General features: G+C 44.7%; 3 protein-coding genes across 6 annotated transcripts; 1 reads left to right on the forward strand and 2 right to left on the reverse strand.

Moving 5' to 3' along the window:
* The first annotated feature begins 3647 nt into the window (after positions 1-3647).
* Positions 3648-8939, forward strand: LOC121719298. 2 transcript variants are annotated; one of them, XM_042104774.1, is made up of 8 exons: positions 3648-4037; positions 4346-4417; positions 4515-4633; positions 4733-4775; positions 4947-5095; positions 5597-8030; positions 8159-8234; positions 8327-8939. In XM_042104774.1, exons 1-8 carry the CDS (start codon positions 4020-4022, stop codon positions 8452-8454), a joined length of 3039 nt encoding a protein of 1012 aa, XP_041960708.1. In that variant the 5' UTR covers positions 3648-4019; the 3' UTR covers positions 8455-8939. The 2 variants fall into 2 exon arrangements, with proteins under 2 accessions (XP_041960708.1, XP_041960709.1); XM_042104775.1 differs by lacking the exon at positions 3648-4037 and having other exon boundaries at positions 4364-4422.
* A 1661-nt stretch (positions 8940-10600) lies between these two features.
* Positions 10601-15168, reverse strand: yju2b (YJU2 splicing factor homolog B). Its single transcript, XM_042105583.1, has 9 exons — positions 15098-15168; positions 14527-14584; positions 14369-14422; positions 14173-14255; positions 13925-14041; positions 13528-13670; positions 12721-12893; positions 12249-12387; positions 10601-11839 (listed from the first exon to the last, which is right to left on the reverse strand). The coding sequence occupies exons 2-9, from the start codon at positions 14527-14529 to the stop codon at positions 11286-11288; spliced, it is 1266 nt and encodes a 421-aa protein (XP_041961517.1). The 5' UTR covers positions 14530-14584; positions 15098-15168; the 3' UTR covers positions 10601-11285.
* A 298-nt stretch (positions 15169-15466) lies between these two features.
* On the reverse strand, positions 15467-27007 carry sp2 (sp2 transcription factor). 3 transcript variants are annotated; one of them, XM_042104832.1, is made up of 8 exons: positions 26954-27007; positions 25639-25715; positions 24229-24993; positions 22157-22387; positions 21230-21545; positions 20577-20745; positions 18182-18375; positions 15467-17848 (listed from the first exon to the last, which is right to left on the reverse strand). In XM_042104832.1, the coding sequence occupies exons 1-8, from the start codon at positions 27000-27002 to the stop codon at positions 17748-17750; spliced, it is 1902 nt and encodes a 633-aa protein (XP_041960766.1). In that variant the 5' UTR covers positions 27003-27007; the 3' UTR covers positions 15467-17747. The 3 variants fall into 3 exon arrangements, with proteins under 3 accessions (XP_041960766.1, XP_041960768.1, XP_041960767.1); XM_042104834.1 differs by having other exon boundaries at positions 25639-25710; positions 26954-26991; XM_042104833.1 differs by lacking the exon at positions 26954-27007 and adding an exon at positions 25997-26943.
* Positions 27008-27116: the final 109 nt, after the last annotated feature.

Genomic DNA, 27116 nt, shown 5'->3' on the forward strand with positions numbered 1-27116 from the left:
CCTCACTCTCTGCCTTGTATAAATATCTGAAGTACACTGGATCAGTACTTTTTAAGTCATGTTAGTGGACAGACGGACGGAGGGACCCGATTACAATACCCTCTCTTACTATATAACTTAACATTGCCTAGTAAGTAGCCTAAATGCCATCGGTTGTTGAGACACAGCTGTGCGCAGTTTCACGCGAGTCATCATTGCCCTTGGACATTTTCAGCCGGTTGGAAATTGGACTAATTAAGTGTGCTTGCAAAGCAGCACACTTATTGTTCTTCTTAAGTTTTATTATTATTTTTCCCGTCTCCCTAATTTTTTGTCAGCCCTAGCGCCTAGGCCCTTTGAGACAGAGACACCGTTCCAACTTTAAAACGTCCGGTCAGTACCGGTGTAAGTTGGTCGCGAAGATGACGTCAGGTGGGCGTGCCGTTCGTCCGCCATATTGGATTGAACAGAAAGCGAAACTAAATTTTCACAGGTCACAAATTTGGTCCGAACGCCACGAAACTTGACGTACATTATCCTTGGACCAAGCCTCACAAATGTTAGCGGAAGGATTTTTGATTTTCGAAAGCGTTTGCCCGTCACAGCCAAACGAAATCGGCGGCGAAGCTCCGAAACAGGAAGTCGTCCATATCTCAGGAACACTGTCACATATCGATACCAAATTTTGTATATGAACTGGGGACTCCAGTGTGAGGGTGCATAGGCAAAAAAAAAAAAAGAAATATTCCAAAAGTTTCCATCATTTGGCAAACCACCCACGGGTATTTGGCAACTCAAACCATTCACCTTCTATCACAATGCCTTCCATGTATGCACAATGTCTCAGAGCAGACATAATGTCTCCAGGCAACCTTGCCCAATCATGAAATCCTTGCTCTGCCATGGAATAGTATGGACTTACGAACTGAAATAGCAAGGAGAACAGTAGCTATATATAGCTTACATAATAGAGTTGTTTTCACATTGACGGTATTCAAATTAAATTTTTCATTATTGTTACATATCATGATGGGAGAGTATTATTAAAAATGTTACAAGTATGCAAATGCATATTTTTACGGGCATTTAGGTTTTACTGTGTTGTTTTGTTGTAAAGACATGCAAGGCATTCTGGGCCGTAATGAACAGTGGTCGGCAGCACTCCATAGGCTACGTATTAATATGAATAGGTATTTCTGTAAACCTAGGGATAATAAACAGCTATCTCTGTTACAAAAACGAGCTGGTAATCGCTCATTGAAGAGGGTACTATGATAAAAAGATTTTTTCCTAAAAGCATGGAGTTGACGAAAGAATAAACAAGCAATGTCACGTTAATGTTAAATAGCCTAGAACTATCTGAACGCTAGGTGGCAACGTTGTATTACATTTCACTAGTGTAGCCTACTTGAAATACGGTGTGAGATTCACAAGTAAGGAAGGTGCAAATATTATGTAATTTATTATGGGAAATTATTGGAAATGTTATTTCTTGTTTATTCTAATTGCAAACCACACACATCCATTCGGAATCACACGTACACATTTAATACTGAAAGACTATCATTTCGTTTATTTGATGTTGCCTTAGCAACACAGCCTTCAGAGCAAAGATTCTAGAACAGGGCTTCAGAGAGACACGTTTTGAGTTTGTGGCCAAGAACCTAAAATATCGGTTTCCATGTGCTGGATGGTATGCGTCCTTTATGAAAGTAAGTGTTTTATACAGTTAACGTTACAGACATAATGACTCATGTTGTAGTGGTCAACATAAATGTGCCCCTTCTGTTATTAGAATGCTAAGCGGAGAAGCATGCTAAGCAGAGATTTAGTATCACTAATTTCTTGTGTGGCTAGCTATAGGGAGGAGGAGATGTAGTGCTATGTTGCTAATTGGGATTTATGTTGTTTAGTGTAATGCCATTTGATATGAGATACTTGCACTCGTAACTTCGTCACGTGTAACTTTAGGACTGCTATTTTTTTTTTACTAACAGTAATTCACGAAGCACTTTAGCCCTAAAAGTAGCACCTACGTCTGTGACAGCTTAAAAGAAGTGGCAAGGACTCCTAACGCGATGTTTTGAAATGCGTCTACTATTGTCTACAGGAGCTTCCAATCGCGAGGGAACTTGCATTGTAGGCATAACTAAGGGATGCAATAGCACCACCAACAACCAAAACTAGCCTACTCATTGTCAACATGTACATGAAATGTAACGTTTCATGTGAATCAAATTAAAATGTTTTCTTTGCAAACGTAGGCATAGGCGTATGGTGACAGATTAATTTAATGCTGCTGTGTGTATCACGGTAAGCGTGAATGAAGTGGCCACTTCTTAATGGGACCCACTGTATGGAAGTGGGCTAAGTAAAATAGAGATGTTTTAAGATAAGGTTAATCAGAATTCTACGATATGCCCGCTTGACAACGGCAGAGATAGAACTGGCCTTTGGCCATAGCAACCATCCATTTAGAACGACTGGCCTTCATAGCAACCAAAGATCTGAGCTGTGTTGCAATGTGAGGCAAAGTATAGAAAGGTGATGAAACATACAGAGACAGGTCAAGAAATATAGTGCAATGTAGACAGTAGTATACAGTTGATTTACAGACGGTGGTTTAGAGTAATATGAAGTATTCCTTTATTCTGAGATAGGCTACATCAATAGGCTCTCAAAACAACCCCAGGCTCACAAAACAATCCCAAACAGACATAAGGTCTTTATAGAGCAAATCTATATAGATTATTTGTGAAATAAACCAGTAAAACATAATTTGTGGGATGGAATATATAACATTCACACTCATAGCTCATATTTTTTTTAAAATAAATCAGTGAAAAAGTATCCTGACAAACAAGCAGCTTTTTAATGCCTTGGTCATATTTCATAATTTCTGTTGTACTGTAGGTTACCCGATAGCCCAGTTTGAGAGGCGCAAGACGCATCATTTCACTGCTGTCATTTCAATCACTGCTGTCATTTTATTTTATTGATTTGATCTCAGTCATAGAAGCTAAATTCGAAGGCAGGCCAAAGGTAAAATCCAACAAATCGCATTCAACCCCCAAGCCAATAGTTGAATAGCCCTCTCCTAGAGCTTTTGAGATATTGCCACTGCTCCAACATTGAAAGGCACTGTTACAATGCCTGGATCAAGCCAGGTTCAGCATAGCGTATGCCACTGTCCGCTCACGTTGCTAACCGGACCAGGGCAAGCACACTTTCGCAGTTCCCGCCGGAAATGCAGTCTAGTTTTATTTTTAATTTTATTTATTAATTTATTTGTTGTCTGTCTTGTATGTCTTGGTGTCACGGGTACGCTGGCGACTACGCCGCTCCGTCCGGCATCTTTTGTGTTTGTTATTCCTTAAATGTAGTTCTATGTCTTGGTGTCACGGGTACGCTGGCGACCAAAGATTCTAGAACAGAGCTCTGTTCTAGAATCTTTGCTGGCGACTACGCCGCTCCGTCCGCTATTTTGTCTTTGTTAGTCTATGTGTCAATGACAATGTCTTAGCCTACATGTGGAGCGCTTTGGGTTGCACTCTGTGCACGTTAAATGCGCTATACAAATAAAACTGACTTGACTTGACTTGGCAATGGTCCCTAAACAGCTGTCTACCATAATATTTTCAGCCAGAAATAAATATTCTTTTAAACTCTTAAACTCTTAAGATTTAGGCCTACTCCAACTCCCAACCCAAGAATACAACGCGCATTGAATGACCTATACCGTAATAGTGTAGTTTGCTATATGAACTTGAACTTAAACCATAACATGTAGTGGGCTAAAAAGACATTGCTAGTCAATGACGTCATGGCGTCAAATTGTTCTAAAAACGCGCCGTGTCAAACTGTTCTGTTCGTTTCTATAGTAATGGAATGTTTGATATTTGGAATGTTGCAGAAAACATTACTTTTGCAAAACAATTTCGACGAGCGGCAATACAGATTTTCTCGAAGAAAAAATTATCGACTTTTCTCCTCACTTTGCATAAGGACTTTTGTCTGGTCAGAAAAAAACGCTACACAGTATGCAGGACAGATCGGAGGTAATTAATATTGATGTAATTTGGCACTTATCTGCCAATTCCGTGGTCTTGTGTCAGGTTTGAACGCAAATGTGGCCTAACGTTAGCTTAAAATCTAAAAATTAGCTATCCCACCAAGTTAGACTTTTAGTTTTATTTTCCAACATTACAGTGCAGTTTATAGCATATATTGTTGCGTCCCTTATCAGTGGTAGGCCTACTGTCATCACGTTAAGTTGGATCAAAGTTTAGCTATGGAACATGATGCTAACATTGATGTTGAAAGTAAAAACTAAAATCGTCTGATTATGGGTTTTCCTCTGTATTAGTGTCTGCCGTACTGCTTGTGCTACAAGAAGAAGGCTGGCTTCTGTCTGGACAGGGTGTCCTACAACGAAAAAGTAAAGTTCCTCTGTTTAAGGAAAAAAAAAACGTGAACATGAACAACACAATATATTGGCTATGTCTTCTTACCCCTGTTTTACTTTTCTCTCATAGAAGGTACTCCTGAGACTGTTCTTGAATCTTCAGGAGCAGGGCTCAGTGAACGCCCATATTACAGTTGAGGATGTCATGGAATGGTTTTTCCGCCATGAGAGGAAGATGTTCAAAGACTGGTTAGTAATATCAGAGGTCTAGTGCTTAAAATGGAAAGAAACAATTTCATTGAAAAATAAATAAGAACAGAACATGACACCTCTCTGATTATTGTTTAGGTTCCCTGAGTTAAAGGAGTCATGTGATGACGAAACCTGGCTGGTAAGTTAGATAACTACTTTATAGCCTAGTTAGGCTAATCCATTACAGGGGCTGAAAAGCTTTTCCATGTCAAAAATATGACTTGTTATGCATAGGCTACTGTCGAATACACATTCAGGATCTGTAGTCCTTTTGAGCTGATAATAATTAAAGATTAATGTGTCATTTTAGGCCTGGCAGGTCAATGCCCATCTCAGGATGCAGGACATTGAGCAGGAGGTCAGGAGAGAGCTGATCGTCAGACATCTGTCCAGTGTGTCTCGTGAGGGCAATGAGCTGCAGGATTGTGAACAACATGTCCCCTCAGCTCCGTCTGATCTGTGAGTCACATTCAGTGATCAACTATTGACTCAGAAATACGGCACCTTGAGTGTATTTAGCTATAAGTTTCAAGTTCAAGTTAAGTTTGCTGTCATATAATGGCAAAGTATCATCATTAGTATGATATGAAATTCAATAGTCTCAATCAGTGTAAGTCAACTCCACTTTGCATAGTAAGTTCAAATGGAATTCCAAAACAGTACTGAATTACATGGTAATTTTCAGTCTGAAGTGCAAGTAAGATACAGAAAATATAAACTAAAGTGGCTAGTGGTATTATGGTGTGCACATCCAAAACAGTAATCACAAAGCCCTCTAGCCCTCTTCCATATAGTCTGTGATGGTCTGTATCCCACTCCACATGTGAATGATGTTTAAAGTCACTGTAATGTGACTCCATCTTTCCCCTGCCTGCATTGTTATTATTGTATTATTATTATTAACAAAATGACATGTTGTTGAAAAAAGCAGAATTTCACACAATCTCTTTTTGCCAACAGAGAGTCACCTGAGAAGCGCCCAGATGACCTCAAGATTCATCTTCTGAGGAGAATCTTGAGTGACCTTGAGATTGAGCTCCAGTATTATCAGTGCTCTCGTCTACACACCCGGCTAGAGGTGGTGGCGGACCTGGTCACCAGACTGATCTACACCATGAAGACAGATCCCAGTGGCACTGCTTACCATGGGTCCTCCATGCAGCTGACAGAGCTGTCCGTGGATATTGCCCGTGCAGTGCTGAGGAGGTTGTCCTCTACTTTACAGATGTCAAACCTACAAGCACACTACTCCCGTCCAGCGGCTGCTAGGATGACCCACTCCATCCATCACAAGCTTGTGAAGGCCATGTATACTGCTGATGCCATGAAGAAGTTCTTGTGCACCGGCGATGAGACTCTAATGGCCACCGTCATTGACTTTGTGTCAGTGAAAGTTACCAGGCTTTTTCAGATGTCTTTTCAAAGGCCTTCACAACCACCCTCCATCTTGAGACTGTTCCTGATCGCTAGTGACTACAAGAGTTCACCAACTACTGCTCAGAAGCTGGTGATTCACATTGAGGCAGTGACTTCAGTTTTGACACTTGTGTTGCTGCAGATGTACTCTCAGGAAGACACAGGATTTACATTCGAAGCTCATAATTGGCCAATGATTGAGCATGTGGTAAACAGACTGTCTCACTCTGGTGTGAAAGTCACAAAGAAGAAAGCTAAAGTCAATTGTTATTTCAACATGAATGAGGTGGTTTGTATGGTGAACTCCATCTGTAAAGATGTATTGATAATGTATAGCAGCATGAAATCTCTCATGGAGGCATTATCCAATAAGAACAGGATGGTGTCCAGAGACATTGGCCGTCTGGTGTCTGTCCAACTTGAGATGGTATGCCGCAATAGGAAAATGGAGACACTGCCATTTGAGCTGCCACCTTGCCCTGACCTGGAAAAGGTCATATGTGGTGTAGTGGCAAGATTTGTCCATGCCCTTGTCGCAGTAACGATGGCGGATAAGGATGACCTAATCATATGCCTTCTACTGGTGGACCAGATTCGTTTTCTCACCAAAGTGACTCTTATCCAGTCCCAGGAAGCCAATTATCTTTCCTGTCACCTCAAAGATCTCTCATCGGATACGATCGAACAACTAGGTGACATGGTTTACAATCAATACGCAGAGTCCTTCCCGTTGTATGACGTTCAGGACCAGTTACACACATTAGTGATGGATAAACATCAGAGCTATATGATCAGTACCATGATTACAACAACTCTGCAGGATTACGTGACACTACTTGATAACATCTCCTGTGAGGAACACAAGGAGGCACCTACCTCAAGTGCACCACAGCCACCTCCTGGATTCACTCTACCTGATGCACCACCTGTTGTGAAGCCACCTCCTGGATTCACTCTACCTGATGCACCACCTGTTGTGAAGCCACCTCCTGGATTCACTCTACCTGATGCACCACCTGTTGTGAAGCCACCTCCTGGATTCACACTACCTGATGCATCACCTGTTGTGAAGCCACCACCAGGTTTTACTGTACCTCCTGCCACCTCAGCTGCAGTGAGACCACCACCAGGGTTTCATCTACCTGATGCATCACCTGTTGTGAAGCCACCACCAGGTTTTACTGTACCTCCTGCCACCTCAGCTGCAGTGAGACCACCACCAGGGTTTCATCTACCTGCCACTTCACCTGCAGTGAAGCCACCACCAGGTTTTACGGTACCTCCTGCCACCTCAGCTGTCATGAGACCACCACCTGGATTTGATCTTCCTGCCACTTCACCTGTAGTGAAGCCACCTCCTCGGTTTGATCAGCCTGCCATATCACCTGCAGTGAAGCCACCTCCTGGGTTTGATCTGCCTGCCTCCTCAGCTGTAGTGAAGCCACCACCAGGTTTTACTGTACCTCCTGCCATCTCAGCTGCAGTGAAGCCACCTCCTGGGTTCCTGCTTCCAGATGCATCGCCTGCAGTGAAGCCACCTCATGGTTTTACTCTACCTGATGCATCCCCTGCAGTCAAACCCCCACCAGGGTTCCCTTTGCCTGTAACATCACCTGCAGTACGACCACCTCCTGGGTTTGCTCTGCCCAGCCCTTCACCTGCAGTGAAGCCACTTCCTGGTTTTACTATAACGGACGCATTGCCTGCAGTGAAACCTCCTCCTGGGTTTGCCTTACCCAATGCCTCAGCTGCAGTCCGAGCAGTGAAGCCTCCTCCTGGGTTTGCCTTACCCAATGCCTCAGCTGCAGTCCGAGCAGTGAAGCCTCCTTCTGAGCTCCTGGTTGCAGACGTCTCACCTGCAGCACAGCCCCCGTCTGCGTTTCTCCTTTCTGAGTGCACGAGACCTGAATTGTGCCCAGAAGTTCCAGATTGGGAGATGGAGGATGAGGCTCAAGACATTGAGAAGAATCATCATGTGGTAGGTTCTATACCATTCTAAAAGGTCTTTTGAAAATAATTATATGTGTTGCTTAATTTCCTTGTAGTTTTGGTTGTGGTTATGACATTAACCAATCATCATTAACTTGATTTAAATTTTGTTCTCAGTGTGCACAAGACAAAGCAATGACAGTAACATCCAATGACTCAAAAGATGTCCAGAATCATGCAGCACTGCCATCTGGTAAGTTGCAGACATCCATATAGAACATCATTTTATTTCTTATCTTGCACATGCATGTGCATTTTAATATCTGCAACTACTTCTTTTGTCAGAGAGTCTCAAGTCCACCAAGAAGAAGGGACTGAAGGGCTTTCTGCAGAAGATAAGGAAGGCGTTGAGATTTCGGGCATCCTCCAGTGACTCAGAGGGAGGCGCGCTGAGGCTCTCTAGAAGTCACTAAAAAAACAAACTTTAAAAAAACTTTAAAAACATGAATTAATTTTGACATTACCTTTATTTCTACGGAACCATTAATTAACCATTAATACATAAGTAACGTGTGTATGTATTAGTGGTCAATAAGGTCTGTCTTAAACACTACACATTTATTAAGTCTTTATTCAGCAATGTGTTCTTACTCAATAAGTGATTTATTTTAGTTGGTCTTGATCTAAGGTTGTTGATATATAGTACGGATGAAAATAGAAACTCTGTAGCCTTCTAATACATTGTCATAATATGTTACTATTCTGTCATTGTAAGTCACATATTCAGACATTGTATTAGGAGTTTATTTGAGTCCGAGAATTCTGTATTTTTGAGCCATACTGTATACCAGTAACCTTACATCAACACCAAATAGCTGTTTATTAAGGATTAGAATAAATAATTGATTAAGATTAAGACATTGTTCATTAAATAATTAATACTTAATACAGACCTTCTTGAGCACTAATACATACACATATTAGTCATGTATATTAATAATATGTGCTCCCTAAACTAAAGTGTTACACTATTCTCATTAGTGAATAAAATTATTTTATTACTAAAAACTGTGTTCATGCTTTGCTCATCACATGCAACATGCAACCCCCTGGGAAGGTGAAGTTGGACAATTAAATACTGACCGGTTGCTGAAAATGGGACTTGCTGAAAATGGACATGAATTTAAAATCATTAATTTCCAGAAATAATAGCCATTTAAGATTCACTCACTTAGTGAATATATTCTGGGAGCTCGCGATTAGAACATTTTTCCAACTATAGAATTGTGACTGGTGTAGGTTTTGGGCTAACTCTGAAATCATTGATCCAGCCTAACCAATCACATTGATCAGGGATTCCTAGCGTTACTTTCTACTTTGCCTAAACTTTACAAACTGTCAATAAACCACGTTGTCAGCATAGACTGTATAAGAAAGGGTTGTCAGTCAGGAAACAGTGTATGTAGATCTTTTACTCTACATAAATGAAGCAATTTTCAATGTTTGCAGGCGATGCTACTACCATTTACCAAAGCCAGTTTTGATAGCGTCATCCCCTCTCGTCGCTGATTGGCTTGTCCTCTAATGGAAATGTTAAGAGAATCATGGTGTTCCAGACTAGCATCTCCCTGAGAAGAGATATAGGTGGGTGTGGCCTGGCTACAATAAAAGTAACCAGTATCTGTGGTCCTATCCATTTAATTTAAAGGAGAATTCCGGTGTGATATTGACCTAAAGTGTATTGAAACATGATACCGAGTGTGAACGTATGTCTCATAGTCCATCTCGGCTTGTCCCCTGCACTCCAAAATCTGGCGCTAGTTAGCCGATGCTACCAACAGCTTTTTCAATAGTGGTGCTTCGGCATCGGGCTAGCCATGCAAATAAATCACTGTTTTAAATGCATGGATTCCAGTTTCTTCCAGTAGCAGCAACTGGAATCCATGCATTTCCACTGAATTACTTTAGGAATCTGATCCCTTATCATACCTGTTCATTCTTACTCGTCGCTCGACTTATCATGACTAAATTCAAGATGGCTGCAAACGCTAAACTTTGTGAAGATACCGTCTGTATAAACCGTCTTGTAAGTAAACTACCAGTGCTTTTTCAAAGTTCTCAATGTCTCGTTTTAAATGTCAGGGCCCTCGGAAGTCTACCAATGTAGTGTGGCCTCGTAAATGGGTGTAAAACAGTGATTTATTTGCATGGCTAGCCAGATGCCGAAGCACCACTATTGAAAAAGCTGTTGGTAGCATCGGCTAACTAGCGCCAGATTTTGGAGTGCAGGGGACAAGCCAAGATGGGCTATGAGACATACATACGTTCACATTCGGTATCATGTTTCAATACACTTTAGGTCAATAGCACACCGGAATTCTCCTTTAAACACTGGGCCGGACCAAACACTCAATCAATTTACTCAACTAACATTAGCTTTGGGACTGCAGTTGCAATAGTCCCACCCCGATCTGCACCCTCAGCCAGGGGCTTCCCTCAGAGTTTGCCCTGGCAATTGTCATTCACACTAGCCGTCATCTGTATTGGGACACATTCAAGGCACACTCCTCCCCTCAGATCTGACTAGACTGGCTGGTTACACAAACTCCAAACACGTTGTCTGAACAGACAGCTTTATTCTGACAATCAAATGTTCATCACACATGGCCATTCTCTAGCTAAAGGAGGACATCTAGCAAAAGGGGGACATCTTGGATTGGCTTGAGATTTAATTGGAATCACTGTATACTTACAACACCGGTACCTTGTCTTACAACAGACAACAGTATATTTACAAAAAAAGCCCTTTCTCTTAACGTACTGAGTGAACAGAACAGAGACTGAGACAAATTCACAGAGTGATTAAGTGGCATTTTGACATCATGTATCCCCAATTGCCCCAAAAGTGTGTTTAGACCTTAGTCAAATGTTCAGCATATGGTTTGATTGTGAAGCCAGACTTCTCTCTCCGAGCTTACATTATCAGTTTATTATCAACAGCCACACCCCCACCTGATTCTGACGGACAGATTTAACGCGTGGTACTACTTGACACAGCACACAAAAGCACAGCATCCCAGACAACTCGGAAGTCATATATTTCCTTGTTGAAATCTCCCAATTTCATTCCAGACAAACTGGAACGGAGAAGTCGAGTGTCAGAGTTCTCACTTCTGAACTCGGTCTAAGTCGATCTACCCCAACTTGAAGGTTGGAATTGAAGTCCGACCTCCGACGTTCGAGTTGTTTGGAATGCAGCATTACAGAGACAATCAATAGTGAGCATTGTGATGTCCTCTGATGGCTATGGTTCACTCGCGTCACTGTCTGGATCAGAGTCACTGTAGTCCGCTACTAGAGACCGGACGAGACAGGAGCTCCTTGCGTGATCTCCATCTGTCCCACAATCCCCTCCAGGTGCCCATCTTCCCGTCACGCCATTTGAGGTCGTCTCTCCACTTGCATTTACACACCTGAACGTCTCCTTTCCTTCCAGATGAATCTGTGTCACGTTCAAATTTGTCCCTGTGGATTCCCCCGTCTCGTGCGAATGGTTCCCTCCTGTGGTGCAAGAGGCAGCCGCTGTAGAACTATTCCCAGGGTCTGAGCTTCGACGCTGGGTAGTGGCTGCCGCCGCCGATATCTCGGGCCGGGGCTCCTCGGTGCGTCTGCGCACCAGGCTCAGGGCGCTGGAGGCCGGGGAGCTGCTGAGGGCCTTGGTGGCGGCCGCCCCTTTGCCCTGCTGGCTCAGCTTCTGCAGGAGGCTGCCTGCAGCGCTCCCTGGTGGAGCGGCGGGGGAGGTGAACCACGAGCGGGAGGAGATCTCCTTACGCTTGCTCTGCTGCCGGTCGTCGTAGGCTGAGAAGGGAAAGAACAGAACACATGGTTCAGGTACAGGTTACTTTATTTGTAGCCATAAGTAAATCTAGTGTGCAGAACGAGTCCTCATAGACAACACATGTAGAAACAGACAGGCACTTGTCACGCATCATCCATCTTAACATTCATTATACAGGCAACTACAAGGACACATGGAAGTACTCAAGGGTCCAGTCCTTCCTAAAACATTAGATTATAATAAAATAAAGTAAATAAAGTAATTAGAACCAATCAATAAATAAAGATAAAATAAATAACAAAGCAAAATATATAAAACTAAATAAAAATGAAATACAGAGAGAGAACAAAATAGAAAGAAAGAATGAACGAACGAAAGAAAGAAACAAACAAACAGAAATAAAGAAAATAAAACAACAATGGTCCTCACAGTCAGGGCTTTGGAAGGTGAGCAGCGCTGCTAGCTTCTTGTCCTCCTCCTTCTCCGGAACCAGCGAGATGGACAGATTGGTCCTCTTCCTCACTGCATCGTCCTTCTCCTCCTGCTCTACTATCACCTTCTTCTCAACCTGTGACAAACAACAAACAAACAAACAAACAAACAAACACGAAAGACAGACTCAGACCAAGCCCAAAACAGAGGCAGAGGGACATACAATCAACAGCCAGCAGAAGCCGTGCAGTGATGCCAGAGGGAGTTTACATTTACAGCTGCTGAGTCTTTTCACGCGGAATGGACCTAACGGGAGGTTTCAAAGGCACTGAGAAATCAGATAAGCTGCACCGTCTGTCTGATGACACAGAATGGCCGATCAATAAAGGCAGACAAACTTAAAACATTTGCACAACAACAAGAAACTGGGGGGAGATTATGTGAGAACTAAATGGACACAAATGCCCACCCTGAACTTTCTGCGGAGGCTGCTGTTGAGTTGGAAGTCGTCCTTCCAGGCGGACTGGTGGTCCTGGAGCTCGTTGAGGGAGGGCAGGGCCGCTCGCAGCTTCTCCTTGTCCTTCCCACCGTGGTCCAGCTTATACATGGCATCCGTCTCCAGCTTCTGTTTCTCGCTGTGCTCTACAGAGACACAGACAAACACAGGCGAATAGTGTGAGAGCGAGAGATAGATATAACGATATATATATATAATAGAGTACTGCATTTGAATGAGGAACTGATTGAGTAAGGCTGGATATAACCCCAGTATCAGTAAACACTGAAACCCATCACTGTGCTTTTGCCATGTGTGAATGAGGGCTGGGCTGTTGAGCACGGTCAAGTCTGCAAAGGGATACATGATTGATAATGGTCTGGAGAGATTTTGCCTTTTTGACCATTTTAAACAAATTCCAAGTATTCCTTCTCAAATGCTGAAAACTCAAGATGTTCATAAAGTAGTGGGGTTATGTGTATGGTGGATGTAGCTGGACTGAGTGTGAGGAGTGTGGACGCTACCTGTGGTGAGGACTAAGCTTGGACGCTACCTGTGGTGAGGACTAAGCTTGGACGCTACCTGTGGTGAGGACTGAGGAGTGTGGACGCTACCTGTGGTGAGGACTGAGGAGTGTGGACGCTACCTGTGGTGAGGACTAAGCGTGGACGCTACCTGTGGTGAGGACGGAGCGTGGGGAGAGTGGACGCTACCTGTGGTGAGGACGGAGCGTGGGGAGAGTGGACGCTACCTGTGGTGAGGACTGAGTGTGGACGCTACCTGTGGTGAGGATCTGCTCGTTCTCAGCCATGTCCCAGCGCTCCTCCTTGCGCTGGGCGCCGCTCACAATCACATAGTCACAGTTGGCAGGGTCCGTCTGCATCTCGATGTAGTTCACACAAAGGTGACACTTCATCCTGAACCTGTGGCCAGTGAAACACAAGAGCACACACACATGCTCAAACACACGCACAAGCACACATATGCACAAACACACACACAAGCCTGGGCTTGTTCTGGGCTAGAAATGGTCCCATCAAACATGAGATCAGCACCGATAAAATCAAACCCCTTGGGTTACCTTTTTCACCAAAAAAATGTTGTGATACATTAGTCTGCAATGAATACTAAAAATACAATAATAACACTATTAATAATGTAACCATATCCTCTTCACCTGTATATGGGTGTGGTGTAGTAGTTCCCCACTTTCTTCTTCTCTGCATTATATCGAACACCCATGCCAATGTGGTTCTTACAGCCATCACACCAAATATTGTAGGGCATCTCAAATCTGAAAAAGAGGAAACAAGACCCAGTAGTACAGCTTTAGGTTACTTTAGGTTACATATTACAGACTGCAGACTATCACCACTACAGATGAAGTCAACAAATACAATTTAATTTGCAGCTGATGTGTCTCACCTGATGATGAGGATGCCCTGGGAGAGCTTCCTTGCCCTCTCTCGGAGAGGGTGGCTGTTATTGTATCCATTAATGGAGCCATGCTGATTGGGTAAAATGAGTACAGTCATTAGTATCAACTTACACGTTACGAAAATGTATGTTGATCTGAGAATACTACATCCTATGACCTGTTCCTGTGATCTGTTATTCTTACCTTTACTGGGTCGAAATCAGGGGGGTAGTACTTGTTCACTCCTTTCCTTTCACCCTATAGTGGAGGAGGGCAAATAGACTTCATTCTCAGCACAGATAAATAGACTTCTGCAATACTGAGCTTAATTAAATCATGTTCAAAAGACAAGAGACACTAACCATGTTGACAGCTGAATCGTCTTGGTGACTTCAGTCAAATAAGATGTGGAACACCGACCTGCCAACCAAATTATTAAATTGATCTAGTTAATTATCCAAATATACCTACTTTAACATTGCCTTGCCAAAATCCACGTGTCACTTTACTTATAAAGTTAGCTCAACAGCCTGCTAGCTGCTGGTCAGCTGCCTGTTAGCAATCATAACAACACTGCCTACATAGGAAAGTGTTTAACATAAAGAAAAACGTACAATCTCGCCCATACGTTTTCAATAATGCGTGAAAGGGGGGTAGCAATAAGGTTAAACAGGTAAAATACCACCTCGTTGGTCCGTCAGATAGGTAACGTATATTTAGAAGGCTTGTTTGCAATGTTGACGACCATAACTAGCGAGCTAACATTAGCTAAACAGACTGGTATCTCTGATAAAGATTACATCCACTGAACTAATCCATATAATGACAATCCATAAACAGGTACTTCATGTCTTATGTGCGCACATACATGTTATCCAAAAAGCAATAGATTTAGATGAAAATGTATTTCGTTACAGAAGAGCTGAAAGCTACCTGCAAATGATCAACTTCCACCTCTTCTTCTTTTACTTTAGCCCAACAGTGGAGCCCTTTAATATAGATTCAGCTACTGCCACCCAGTGGTGTCGGTATGTATTTACGGTGACACATCCCATTAGCTCTCAGGTATTTAAATAGTCAAAATGGTTAATTGTGGATATTGTATGGAAGGTTCAAGTTTTGAAAGTTTCATTCCACCAGTTATACTAGGCAATGCTCCACAGCAAGACATACATAAACCTTTGCCCCTCAATTATATTCACCATTCAAGACCTGTCACAAAATGTCCAAAACGTATTCCAAAGAGGAGGTGGGTGGTTTTAAATCACAAACCTTCTCAATGACAGAGGAAACGAGGAAATGTGTGGTTTGAATGCTTTATTGGGGGAAGGGAGAGGGGGACGGGGATTGTGACATTATACAAAAAATATATAGCAAGCTCTCAAATGTAAGCACCTCAGTAAGAGTCATGAAGACATGAGAATCAGAGAGAGCAAATAGGGAGTTAGACTGTAGTCCATCACATTAGACAAAGAAGGGTTTTAGGCTCGGGGAGGATATGTTTTTGACCCCAGAAATCAGAGCCATTTTGTGTCTGACCAGTCTGACCTCTATGAAGCTGAAACGGTCAAACTATTATTTAGAAAAAAAGAACAAAATCACACAAACTGGGGCTGTAATCAGTGCACATCAACTGGCATCGTACAACATAAGTTAGACAAAAAGAAATATAATAAAAAATAATATTAACGCCACTCTACAAATGCAGTTCCCTGGAATTAGACTGAAAATCTCATTTCATTAAATACTGGTTGCAACGGTCTAAGGCAACATTTTCTTAGTTAATAAAAAAAGGGGTGACACACTGCGCAAGAATGAAGCTATACAAGTTATTCCTTTTCATTTCATGGGTTTGTCTCATTTACACTGTACAGAGTCCATGTTCCTTCAGGATTCCTTTGGCCTGCGCAGCCAAAATACGAGGCTCATTCGTAACCAATTTCCAGACATCGTAATCCGACACAATATATACAAATACAGACTTACAGCACACACATCCATATGCACAGGGGGCCTTTCCTATCCACCGAGCTCTTGTTGAGGTTCCTGGGCAGGTCACCAGAGGAGCACGTGCTTCAGCAGAGTGTGACGGACAGGAAGCGCCACACAGCACACTGTCACCAGTCACACCCCCTCAGCGGTTAACCATGTTCACCTGACTACAGAATACTGAACCACATTATGTTCCATTCAAGCATCAGAATGGTCCATTTTGTCGTGAGAATCACTTAGCATAAATAAGGGGGAGGGACAATGTGTCAAACGTTTGTGGGTTCATTGGGAGATTCCGATTCATACAGAGGAAACAAAACAAATAAAGAATAAAAACTGAAAACTGGTCTCAGGTGTGTTTTTCAGGGGTTTTCTATACACCTTAGTCAGGGGAATGAGCACAGAAACAAATGTGCTTTGTAACTAACTGAAATGAGGATTCATGGCCTCCTCTACTACTGGGGTGTCCGACCCCTGCTATACCAAACGCCACAGTCTATGGGCAGTGGCCCTTACGTAAACAGGCACTACATATATTCCACTAGGCGGACAGCGATGAGGTGTAAGCATTATTTGCCCTTTAACTGTTAGGGAAAAAAACACTCTCTGCATGAACTTCCCCCTGCATGATTGTCTCATCATAGAAAAATTGAACAAAAGGTCAGTACAAATCAAGAGGAATTATGTTGTCTTTTTTGACAACATGTGTTAACAATGTAAGCCAATACAAAATGCCAACATTTTCCAGAATTTAAACTAGGCATTGAATTTGAAAATCGATAATATGACCAACATCTGGGCCTGGGCTACTCACACTTGAGTATACTGATGCATGGTTGTACAGACAACAGAGAACACATATAAGCAACATGTTATGTCTGGGGATTACTACAACATATGAATGTAAGAAAACAAAACACAGAGAAAACAAATACAAACAAACAAACAATGCCTCTTCTGTTAAATAAAACACTGAGAAAATGATAGGATGCAGGGACATTTTGGCTGGAGTATTTGTTGGTGACGCCCTGACGAGGTCTTCGCAACTCACCTTCGCAACTCTTCACCCACTTTGCAGGTGACTCGAGGCGTGGCACAGGGCATGAGTTACTTTTTTTTGGGGTGGGGTGGGGGGGGTGGGGGGGGGCGGAGTTGAATGACCCGATAGCTTGGACACAGACCTCAGAGGCTTTGGCAACACCGAGGTTCCAACACATAATGCACGTACGTTGGCCTCCATCATCATCATCATCTCTCTCTGTGCCAGCGTCGGGAGTTGAACTCACGCCAGGGAAGGGGACCGCCGTCGGTCATCCGCGTGGCACCACCTTCATGGAGGAGGATGGGAAACGGGGGAGGGGGGGGGTGGGGGGAGTGGGGTGGGCGGAGGCCGGGCACAGCGGACTTGACATCCGTCCGCTCGGACAGCCCACGCGCCGCCCCCTGTCAGAGCGACTCCTCGTTCCCTGCTGCTGGTGTCTGTAGGTCAGTCTCCGCGGTCAGCGGCGTCCAGAGCACCGCGCCGGGCGTGAGAGTGACCGGCCGGCCGCGTGTCTATACTGGCGGTAGGGGAGGGGAGGAGGGCACCAGCTCATAAGTTTTTGGTGTTGATGTGCGTTTTGTAGTGCTTCGTCAGGTGGTCGCTCCTCATGAAGCGCTTCTGACACTGTGAGCACTCAAAACGCTTGTCTCCTGTCAAGACAGAGGCAAACACACACACACACACAACATTAATCATCATACCACTGCAGTACTGACGCCTGTGTCTTTTTGTGTGTGTGTGTGTGTGTGTGTGTGTAGGGATGACTCCTCTGTGTGTGACTCCTCTATGTGTGTTCACATGTGCTCCTCTCACCTGTGTGTGTGCATGCGTGTGTGTGTGTGTGTGTGTGTGTGTGTGTGCGTGCGTGTGTAGGGATGACTCCTGTGCCTGTGTGTGTGTGTGTGTGTGTGTGTGTGTGTGTAGGCATGACTCCTGTGTGTGTGTGTGTCTTCTCTGCGTGCATTCACATGTGCTCCACTCACCCGTGTGTGTGCGTGCGTGCCGCTGCAGCTCGTCGCTGCGGGTGAACCGTTTGCCACAGAAGACCCAGTTGCAGACGAAGGGCCTCTCGCCCGTGTGGAGGCGCACGTGCGCCCGCAGCAGGGAGGTCTTGCGGAACGTCTTCTCGCAGCCCGGGATGTGACATATGTGCTTCTTTTTGCCCAGCTCGCCCGGCCTGCACACACCAACCACCAACAGGCATGAGTGGACAGTACAGCACAGACAGGTCACACAGGCTGGAGGAAGACCAACTCAAAGGGTCAACCACCGAGACAAAACCTCTAGCAAGACACAAGCCCTACAAATGAAAATAACAAGCAGTAAACATGTACAGATGTGACAATTTTTTTTTAAACCCTTTACGATACCATGAACCGCCGCCCCCCCCATCCCCCCCCCCCCCCCCCCCCCCGCCGCCGCCCCCCCCACCCCCCTTCTATAATCATGACACATTACGCCATGATGGCACTCGATGTTAACCCAAGTAAAATACCTGATGATGGCACTCGATGTTAACCCAACTAAAATATCTGAGAAAAAGTTCCCATTAGTTCTGAGGCGGATCAAAGCAAATCCAGTGCATGGTGGAATTACGGTGCCACTTGCTATATAGTGGAGAAATCTGGCTTTTTTTTTTTTTTTACTGCTGACCAGTAAACCCCTTCACTTTCCAATCCAAGACCGACTGGTTAGGTGAGAACAGTGCAAACAGCGTAGGATGTTCATCTTGTATATTTGTACGTGACTGGTCAGTAGGTTGCACAAACCCTGGGGATTAATGCAGATTATATGCCTTTTCAGCCCCCCAAAAACTGTATAGGTGCCAGCAAAACGCAAAATCCACACCAGCCCTGTAAAATAGCACTATGTTTCCGGAGATATCCCGCAATGCCGCCAAAACACTAAGGTAGCTTCTGACATAAGTCAGATCAGGTTTTTAATGCACTGTCTGACATTTTGCTCAAAGTAAATCTTTTAGCAAAATCAAAAGGTGTGGCATCCATTTTCCTGGATTTGATCTGATTTGACACAGAATGACCCTCACCCTGTTACAGACCTGGTGTCTGGGACAAGAATACAAGAATACAAAGAACTCTAATGTCAACCCTTGGGCCACTATTGTCAGATAGAGCCCAACACCAGCTGTCATTTTCCGCTTTAGAACAAAGCGTCCACCCACTCACTTTAAGCCCCAGTTTGTCACAGTAATGACAATGCACAGGAGAAACTACAGCCCAACAGCAGTCCACTACCTGCCATCCTCTTGTTAACTATCCACCCCTGACCTGGTCTCCATTAGAGCGCTTGCACAAAAGATGGTGAGCTGGCATTTTGCGTTAATTGGCTTAGTCCTGTATGACGATGACACTGGGCACAAAACTGTGGCACTGGCTGAGTGGCAGATCCACCGCAGTCATACAGTCATCACCAATGAGGTCGATTTGGTTGAAAGCTGAACATCCACAAGTATAAGTACACATCTACTTTGTGCTCTTCCAGGAGTTTCATGAGGAAATGTTTTAGGAAATACTTTTATTCTTTAAAATCTTTTAAACTCCTTCAAATTAATTTGGACTTGAGTTCAGCCCTTGTTGTTCTGTGGAAGCTAACTCCCTATTTGCCCCGGATCTATGCACAAATCTACTTAATATGCCCATTTAAAGGGCTTTCTGTATTGAGGAGTAAATCTCTTCCCTAGCTCCTCAACAAAGAATACTGTTCCCACACAAATGTGCATTGTTCAATCTCCCTAGACTGCTGCCCATGTATCTATGTGACACCATAGACTATTACTATTTCACCGTACATGCATAGATGCCTCACTGGGGCCTAACGGCATTCACGGCAAGCTAAAACACACATAACACCAAACCACATATAAGCTCAACTTGGAACAGAGAACGGGTGTTCTTGCATGAGGTCATAGCCACAAACAGACAGTGCCAGTGGTGCCCTAACGGATGACCTAACGTCTGAGACAAAGACCACTCGTGTAAGCACAGAACACTGAGCAACCACCACTATAGGCACGCACACACGCGCACGCGCGCACACGCACACACACACACACACACACACACGAGCTAGTAGTAGTCTATCCTTATGACGTACACAGAGGAGACTGAATAACTCCCATGTAGACTACTGCAAACACACATTTTTATGTTAAAGGTGGGGTCCATGAATCAGATTAATTCAGTTTCAGTTGTTTTGAGAGCACACACAGCTTAGAAAAGCTAGAGGACCATACGGAACAACTCACTGAAACTGAGAAGAACTAGAGTCACCCATTCAGTTAGAATTGTGTAACTTCCCCTTTAAGGGCTACCACAGCCTGCCCTGCCTACGTCAGCGGGGTGCTGCGTGAGTACTTGCCTCTTCTCGGCGTCCTTGCAGTTGGGGCAGGTGCAGGCCATGCGTCTCTTCTTCTCGCCAGGCTGGCTCTGCAGCTCCAGCGCCAGCGTCTGCTCCACCTGCGGGCCCGCCACCCCGCCCAGCTGCAGGCTGCCCCCAGGCACCGTCTGCACGGTCAGGTGCTGCTGGCCTGAGGGACGACAGCGGAGCAACAGCCGGTCAGCACAAGGACACCAAAGAGCTCATTTCGAGCACACCAGATTTGTCAGTGTTATTGTGATAAGTCTTCATGAACTAAGTGCTGTTCATTCAGCTAACCATTATCTATTAGCACTGTAGTATTACCACATCTACACACTCTTTACGTATTATGTTGAATCCAGACACACTCATCAGTGCTTGAACACTGCACCAACAAACGCCAACAAACACCCAACAGTTGGGTCAGTCTGTGTGTGTTGGTCTTTGTTGGATGGAGTTCTTTGAGTTTAATACGTTCTAAAGTCAGTCTTTTCAATGACTCTGGGCAGTGTGGAGCTGGAAGTTGGGTTTTTTGAACATTCTAAAGACTGCAACCAACAACTGCCAAACTAAGAGGATGTTGGGGTTTGTTGGGGCAGTGTGCAGGCAGCAAGGTCTGGACTTCACTCAGTCCAGAGTATCCTCTGACTGACCTCCGGCGTTGGTGATGGTGACGGGCACGCCCTGCACCTGCACCCCGTTGATGTTGATGGTCTGCACGGCCTGCACGGCCGAAGACAGCTGCGCGGCGTTGAGCGCGATCAGCCCGCCCGCCGGGGCGATCTTTGGCAGTGAACGCTCCTTCCGCACCCCTGCTGCCAGCGCGCGCTTGGGGGCGGTAGCCGTGGCAACAGAGGTGTTCATGATGGTGGGCGCGTGGGTGGTGACGGGGGCCATCTGGGTCTGGGCGACGGTGGTCTCCTGGAGCTGCACCGCCTGCCACTCACCTGAGGCCGTCTTAATCAGCACCTGCAGCGGAACACACGCAGAGCGCCATTAGCATGGAATGCAGGCTACTGGCTAGATTTGGCTAATGCACAACATCTTCTAAAACTATGGTTCTAAAATTATGACTCTAAAACAAAACTGCTGCCTTCATGTGACAGAACACAGGTTTAAGACAGAACCCACTTGGACAACTTTCCACCGGATTTCCATTATTTACCACAACTCTCTTTCCGGTCACATTTGTCTTCCTTGGTACAATTTACTGCACTCTTTCCTGTTCCTGAGTTCTGAGTTGTTACAAAAATCTACACAAAGACAGATATTTTGAGCTATAATAAACTAAGACATTTCCACAGCTTGGACAAACCTTTTGTGTAGGGCCCAGTGAGCACATTAGATTTAGATTTATTCATTTAGCAGACACTTCTCATCCAAAGTGACTAACCTATGTCAACTTTATTACAAGGGATTTCATTGCCCCCGTAGCAACTTGGGGTTAAGTGCCATGCTCAAGGGCACATCAGTGGAAGCCGGGAATTGAACCCACAACTTTTCAGGCTACTGCATACTAGCCCAGCTCCTTAATCACTACGCTACGATCGATTGTTGATACCATTGCCCTCCGTACATACCTGTGTGGGTTCGGTGGGTGCCATCTGCAGATTTTGGGTGGGCTGTTTCTGGGGCACCTGGGGCAGTGTGGCAGAGGCGGCCTGGACCACCTTGAGGGCCTGTGAGGGGATCTGGACCATCTGCTGCTGCTGCTGCTGCTGCTCGTGCTGCTTGGGCTGGACCAGCTGCACCTGCTGCACCACCTGCTGGGCAGAGCCGGGGTTCTGGACGATCAGCAGGTTGTTCCCCGCCTGGAGAACGGATAAGAGCACATCCCGGATACGCATCATGAATTAGCATCATGTCTAGTGCAAAACACCTCGAGAGGTAAGATCACCAGAATCAACAGAGATCTCTCCAGGTGAGCTACCAAGGATAATAAACTCCTTTTGCAGAGTGTAAAAAGAGTTTTGGGTTCCCATATACATAATTGAATGTGAGGTTGCAGTGATTGATGTATCAAACACCACTTGCTCCTCTATGGAAACAGCCAGAAAAAAAAAAAGATGTGTCCTCAGGGCTCTACAGTGCGGCCATTTCACTCGCACATGCGAGGAAAAATGATGCCGTGCGAGTGCAAAAAAATATTTAGGCGCACTGGTGCGAATGACTTCTAACCATGTCAATGTTTGTCTATAAAATACAACGCAACATCGAGAAACATTACTGGTGCAAACCATAGAATCACGTCGCGAATGCAGCATAAAAACTACACCGCCCATCAACGTTACCAGTTTCGCGTTGTGACTCGCTAGTAGTCGCTTCTATCAAATCCAAGAGCGCGCAGAAAAAGCGGAAAGTTAGACTAGGCCAGGGGTTCCCAAACTTTTCCACGACAAGGCCCCCCAAATACCACTAGGTTCTGGCCAAGGACCCCCGTGATGTGTTATTAAACCCATCGAGAATACTACGGCAAATGTAAAAATACATTAAGCTAATCCTAATAATTATTTTATCCACAAACACTTCGCGATGGAGCATACAGGTTTGAGAGCTATCACTCTACTATTATTCCCAGTCATTATCATGGAAAATATAATGTTCAGATATGCGACACATTATTATAATGGCATTGTATGACAACCCTCATAGTAATAGGTATATTTTAAAATTTTCAAATGTATTTATTTGTTGCTTTTATTTTCCCTTCCAACTTGCTGAGGCCCCCCTGGCACCCCCTCACGGCCCCGGCCCCCACTTTGAAAACCACTGCATTAGACAGCCAAGATGCAAAGATTGAAGAAATTAGTTATTCTATCCACCGAATTCATTGGATATAGGAGGAACAGGATGAGATTCTGAGAATGCAGTGAGAGAAGGAATAGTAACCTAACATGCCTTTTAGCCCAGTTTATGTATTGGCTGCAATATGCAAAATATAGCTGTAGCGAACCGGCACAAAAGTAGCCTCCCGTAATGCTCCATGCATGCTTGTTTGTTTACACCGAATACAAGCTGAAGTGCAAAACGGAAGTAGGCCTAACGTTTGCCTACTGCCCCCATCAATGCAGATATTTCAAATAAAAACTAAAAGTATAAAACATATATCCTTGATTAGCCTATGTTGGGTTTTGTGGAAGAGAAGATTGACTGTTTTAGTAGTAGTATTAGGCAGTATGCTGTCAGATAGGTCACCATGGGCATATTTGGATTAGCTATAGATGGATTCACAAATAAATAAATTAGCCTACATTTGGCAGGATACTTAATAAACAGGCTAAATGCAAATATGGCAATGTATTATATTATTTTACATTAACAAAATGTAGGAAAATAGAACAGACTGAAAATAAAGTAGGCATTGATCTTTAAAATCCTGTTTCCTGTAGCCTAAATGTTGTCAGTCATTCTTAATATTCGCAATTGGTGCACTGGCATGTTTAACTGTTAGCTGAAGTGTAATGTTGCATTATGTGTAAGTTAAGTACAGAACTGACTGTGCGCCCACATTTTTGTCTGTGCTCCTACATTTTTTAAGTTGGGCGCACAAGTGCTCCTGAAAAAAAATGTTAGTGTAGAGCCCTGGTCCTCTGCACTAACCCTTCCCAGTATTGGCAGTCTCACCATGTTGCTCTGACAACAGAAGTCTTACCTGGATGATGTTATCGGCTGTGGTTTCGATAAGGAGCGTCTCCATCTGCTCGGGCACAGGGGAGGGGGAGGCTGGCTGAGGGGCGACGGGGGTGGGGGTGACGGCGGCCACCGGCGTCTGCTTCTTACGGCCCCTCCTGGAGGTCTTAACGGGCGGCGGCTGTGGTGCAGTCACCTGCTGCGTCTCCGTGACCACCTGTGTGGCGCCCGTCTCGTTGAGGGGAAGCGTGAGGCCGCTGGGCAACCGCACCATGTTCTGCCGCCGCTTCTGCGTCGACGGCTTGATCGCCACAGTCTTCTGGGGGGCGGCCGTTGCCATGGTGACGATAGGTTGGGCCGGGGCGGGCGCGGCGGTGGGCAGCGTCACGGGCGTGGTGATGATGGCCTGGTTGGTGCCGGGGATCAGCTGGATCTGGCTGCCCTGCGGCACCATCTGGATGGTCTGCGCCCCCTGGATCTGGGGCATCATCTGGTACTGGATGTTGGCCGGGGCGGCGGCCTGCCTCGTGGGGCTCTGGATGGTCAGCAGGATGGGGCTGGAGCCCGAGGCGCCCAGGCCCGCCGGCAGCTGGATCACATTGCCCTTGGCCGAGAGGAAGCCCAGGGCGTTCTTGGGGGGCGCTGGCGCAATGGGCGCTGGCTTGATGGGGTGCAGGCGGCGGGTGGTGGGCTGGGCCGGAGGAGTGCTGACAGGGGCCTGGGCGGCAGGGGGGCCGATTTTACTGCAGGTAGCGGCCAGGAGGGCCAGAGGAGAGGGCTGGGAGTCCTGAAGAGACATGAGGCAACACAGAGGAAAAGGAATGCATCAAAAATCATGTCCATATTTTTGTTATTTATACCAGGCATGAACGCACCATCTCGCATAAATGTAACATCACCCCATATGAAGAGGTGATTATTCTGCACTTGACAAACATTACCACTATGTGGTCTGCTTGTGACTCAGTCGCTTATAGTCTTTCAGTAGATTGTATATAGTATTTGGTGCTAGAGTAACACAAAATCCCTAGTTTGTTCTCAACTCACTTGGCTAAATAAATCGGATTCTGATCTCTGATCAGGCAAAACGTCCACTGTACCCAATACACTGAGCCAAAATCACTAGCCTACTTCCTGGTCCATAGTGCATGTTTGGTACATGCATGGTGCAACATAAATCAACATAAATGACCCTGACACACAAACTACTCATCCCATTAGCAGTGCCAAAGCATTCTAAATTGTTGAAAAGGTTAATAAAAGACTTCAATTCACAACAATGATCAGACAATCCATAGTGCTGTATTACAGCAGCTTTTGTATGAGCACTGTTAATCAACACTGAGACAAAAGGAGGACACTGGTTGGGTCAAGCACAGGAGCTATGATAGTGCTGGGAGTTAAGGGTGAAAGGTCAAAAGGACAGACTTACTTGTGTGGAGGTGGCAGAAGGCTGGAGGTATTCGCTGGGACTGACAGCAACAGTAGTGGCCATACTGTCCTTCTGATCTGCAAAAAGTCAATAGATTCTTGATTGATAACAAAATGGCCAGCATAAATCTAAACTTTTTATATTTAGACGTAATTTCCAAATGCAATAATCTCTAGTAAATTTTGTACCTGGATTGTGGCTTTTAGATCACTATTATCACACTTAGAATCATAATGTTCACTTGATGACCTCTACTGGAAATAATTACGTTTTCTATTTATGCATGAGTGCTAGTGACAGTTTGCTAATTTATTAGCTGTTCTACATTAATGAACCAGTGAGGGAACTGTTATAATACCTGTAACTGGCAATGCAAGCGACCATTGGACATCGATGGAACAGGTCCACAGACGGGCGTTTGGTTTTTAAAATTGGGGCCAAGCTAGTACTGGGAACTCGTGGAAGTAGAGATAAATAGTGGACGTAGCAAAGCAAACAAATTTGCTAGCTGGTCTGCAAGCACTTTCATTAGCATCTCCCGCAAACTTTGCAAAATATGCTAATTGTGCTTAATGTTTCGACTTAGCTTTATCCCCAGCTGCTACTGCTGGTCCAGTTAATGTCCGCAATGTTTCAGAAGCTAAGCTTTCAGTTTTGCATTCAATTTTATTCCACGGACTAAGACCATGTTGTCGTTAGCCACAACAGTTTCTGAAACAGACTGTTTCTTTAAGTCTTGACTCGCTAACACTGTACACGAGTGAAAAAAACTGTTTGAGCGCGGCCTGAAAATAGCGCCGCCATCAAAAATATAGCTACTGCTAGCAAGCACCTACGTTTAACTAGCTGTGCTGACTGGGAGACGACGATATTGGGCTAGCATGGTTCCCGTATGAGTGGCTAGCGATCCATATAGCTCTAGATACGCATATATCTTCTAAATTACCCTAACATTATCCAGTCGGGCTAGCACTTAAATCCAAGTATTTTGCTTGTTGACCACACTTTGCCATCAGTTCAGTATTGTGCACCACATGTATTAAAATGGCCCAGTTGCATTGCATATCAAGCTAAAATTACAAACAAGACTCTGCTTTACTGGCTAGCTAGCTAACGCGTAGCAAGTCAAACTCTTTGATACTGAAAAGGCAGCCCAATTCCGGAAGTGCACAGCTTGCAAGCAAAAGTACAACTACACGCATTCAAACATATGTATTTAATGCATAACACATCAAATGTCCCTCTGGTTAACGAAGATGAATTGTTTTACGAAGTACAATGTAATATAAACACCAATGTTATAATTCCTACCCACCGCTCATGACGACATTCGCTCTCCGTGCAGCCTTCAAGAGCAAGCCCATACGAGATACCGCCTGCGCACTTGGTCCAATCCGCGTGCACATGGATCAATGAGCGATGGTAGTTCCAACCAATAGAGAAGAGCCATACTTCAGATTGAAATTCTGTTTCGCCAA

The sequence above is a fragment of the Alosa sapidissima genome, chromosome 9 (assembly GCF_018492685.1).
Source record: "Alosa sapidissima isolate fAloSap1 chromosome 9, fAloSap1.pri, whole genome shotgun sequence".
Taxonomy (NCBI): domain Eukaryota; kingdom Metazoa; phylum Chordata; class Actinopteri; order Clupeiformes; family Clupeidae; genus Alosa; species Alosa sapidissima.

Excerpts from the sequence above, each read along its gene's own strand:
- LOC121719298 (XM_042104774.1), top strand. Across the intron at positions 4,418-4,514 it reads GGGTGTCCTACAACGAAAAA|AAGGTACTCCTGAGACTGTT; the intron begins GTAAAGTTCCTC and ends TTTCTCTCATAG. Across the intron at positions 5,096-5,596 it reads CCCTCAGCTCCGTCTGATCT|AGAGTCACCTGAGAAGCGCC; the intron begins GTGAGTCACATT and ends TTTTGCCAACAG.
- yju2b (XM_042105583.1), bottom strand. Across the intron at positions 14,256-14,368 it reads CTGATTTCGACCCAGTAAAG|CATGGCTCCATTAATGGATA; the intron begins GTAAGAATAACA and ends TTACCCAATCAG. Across the intron at positions 11,840-12,248 it reads CACCTTCCAAAGCCCTGACT|CCTACGACGACCGGCAGCAG; the intron begins GTGAGGACCATT and ends TTCCCTTCTCAG.
- sp2 (XM_042104832.1), bottom strand. The coding sequence starts at position 27,002 with ATGGGCTTGCTCTTGAAGGCTGCACGGAGAGCGAATGTCGTCATGAGC. Across the intron at positions 25,716-26,953 it reads AGCGAATGTCGTCATGAGCG|ATCAGAAGGACAGTATGGCC; the intron begins GTGGGTAGGAAT and ends GACTTTTTGCAG. Across the intron at positions 17,849-18,181 it reads GCACGCACGCACACACACGG|GAGACAAGCGTTTTGAGTGC; the intron begins GTGAGTGGAGCA and ends CTGTCTTGACAG.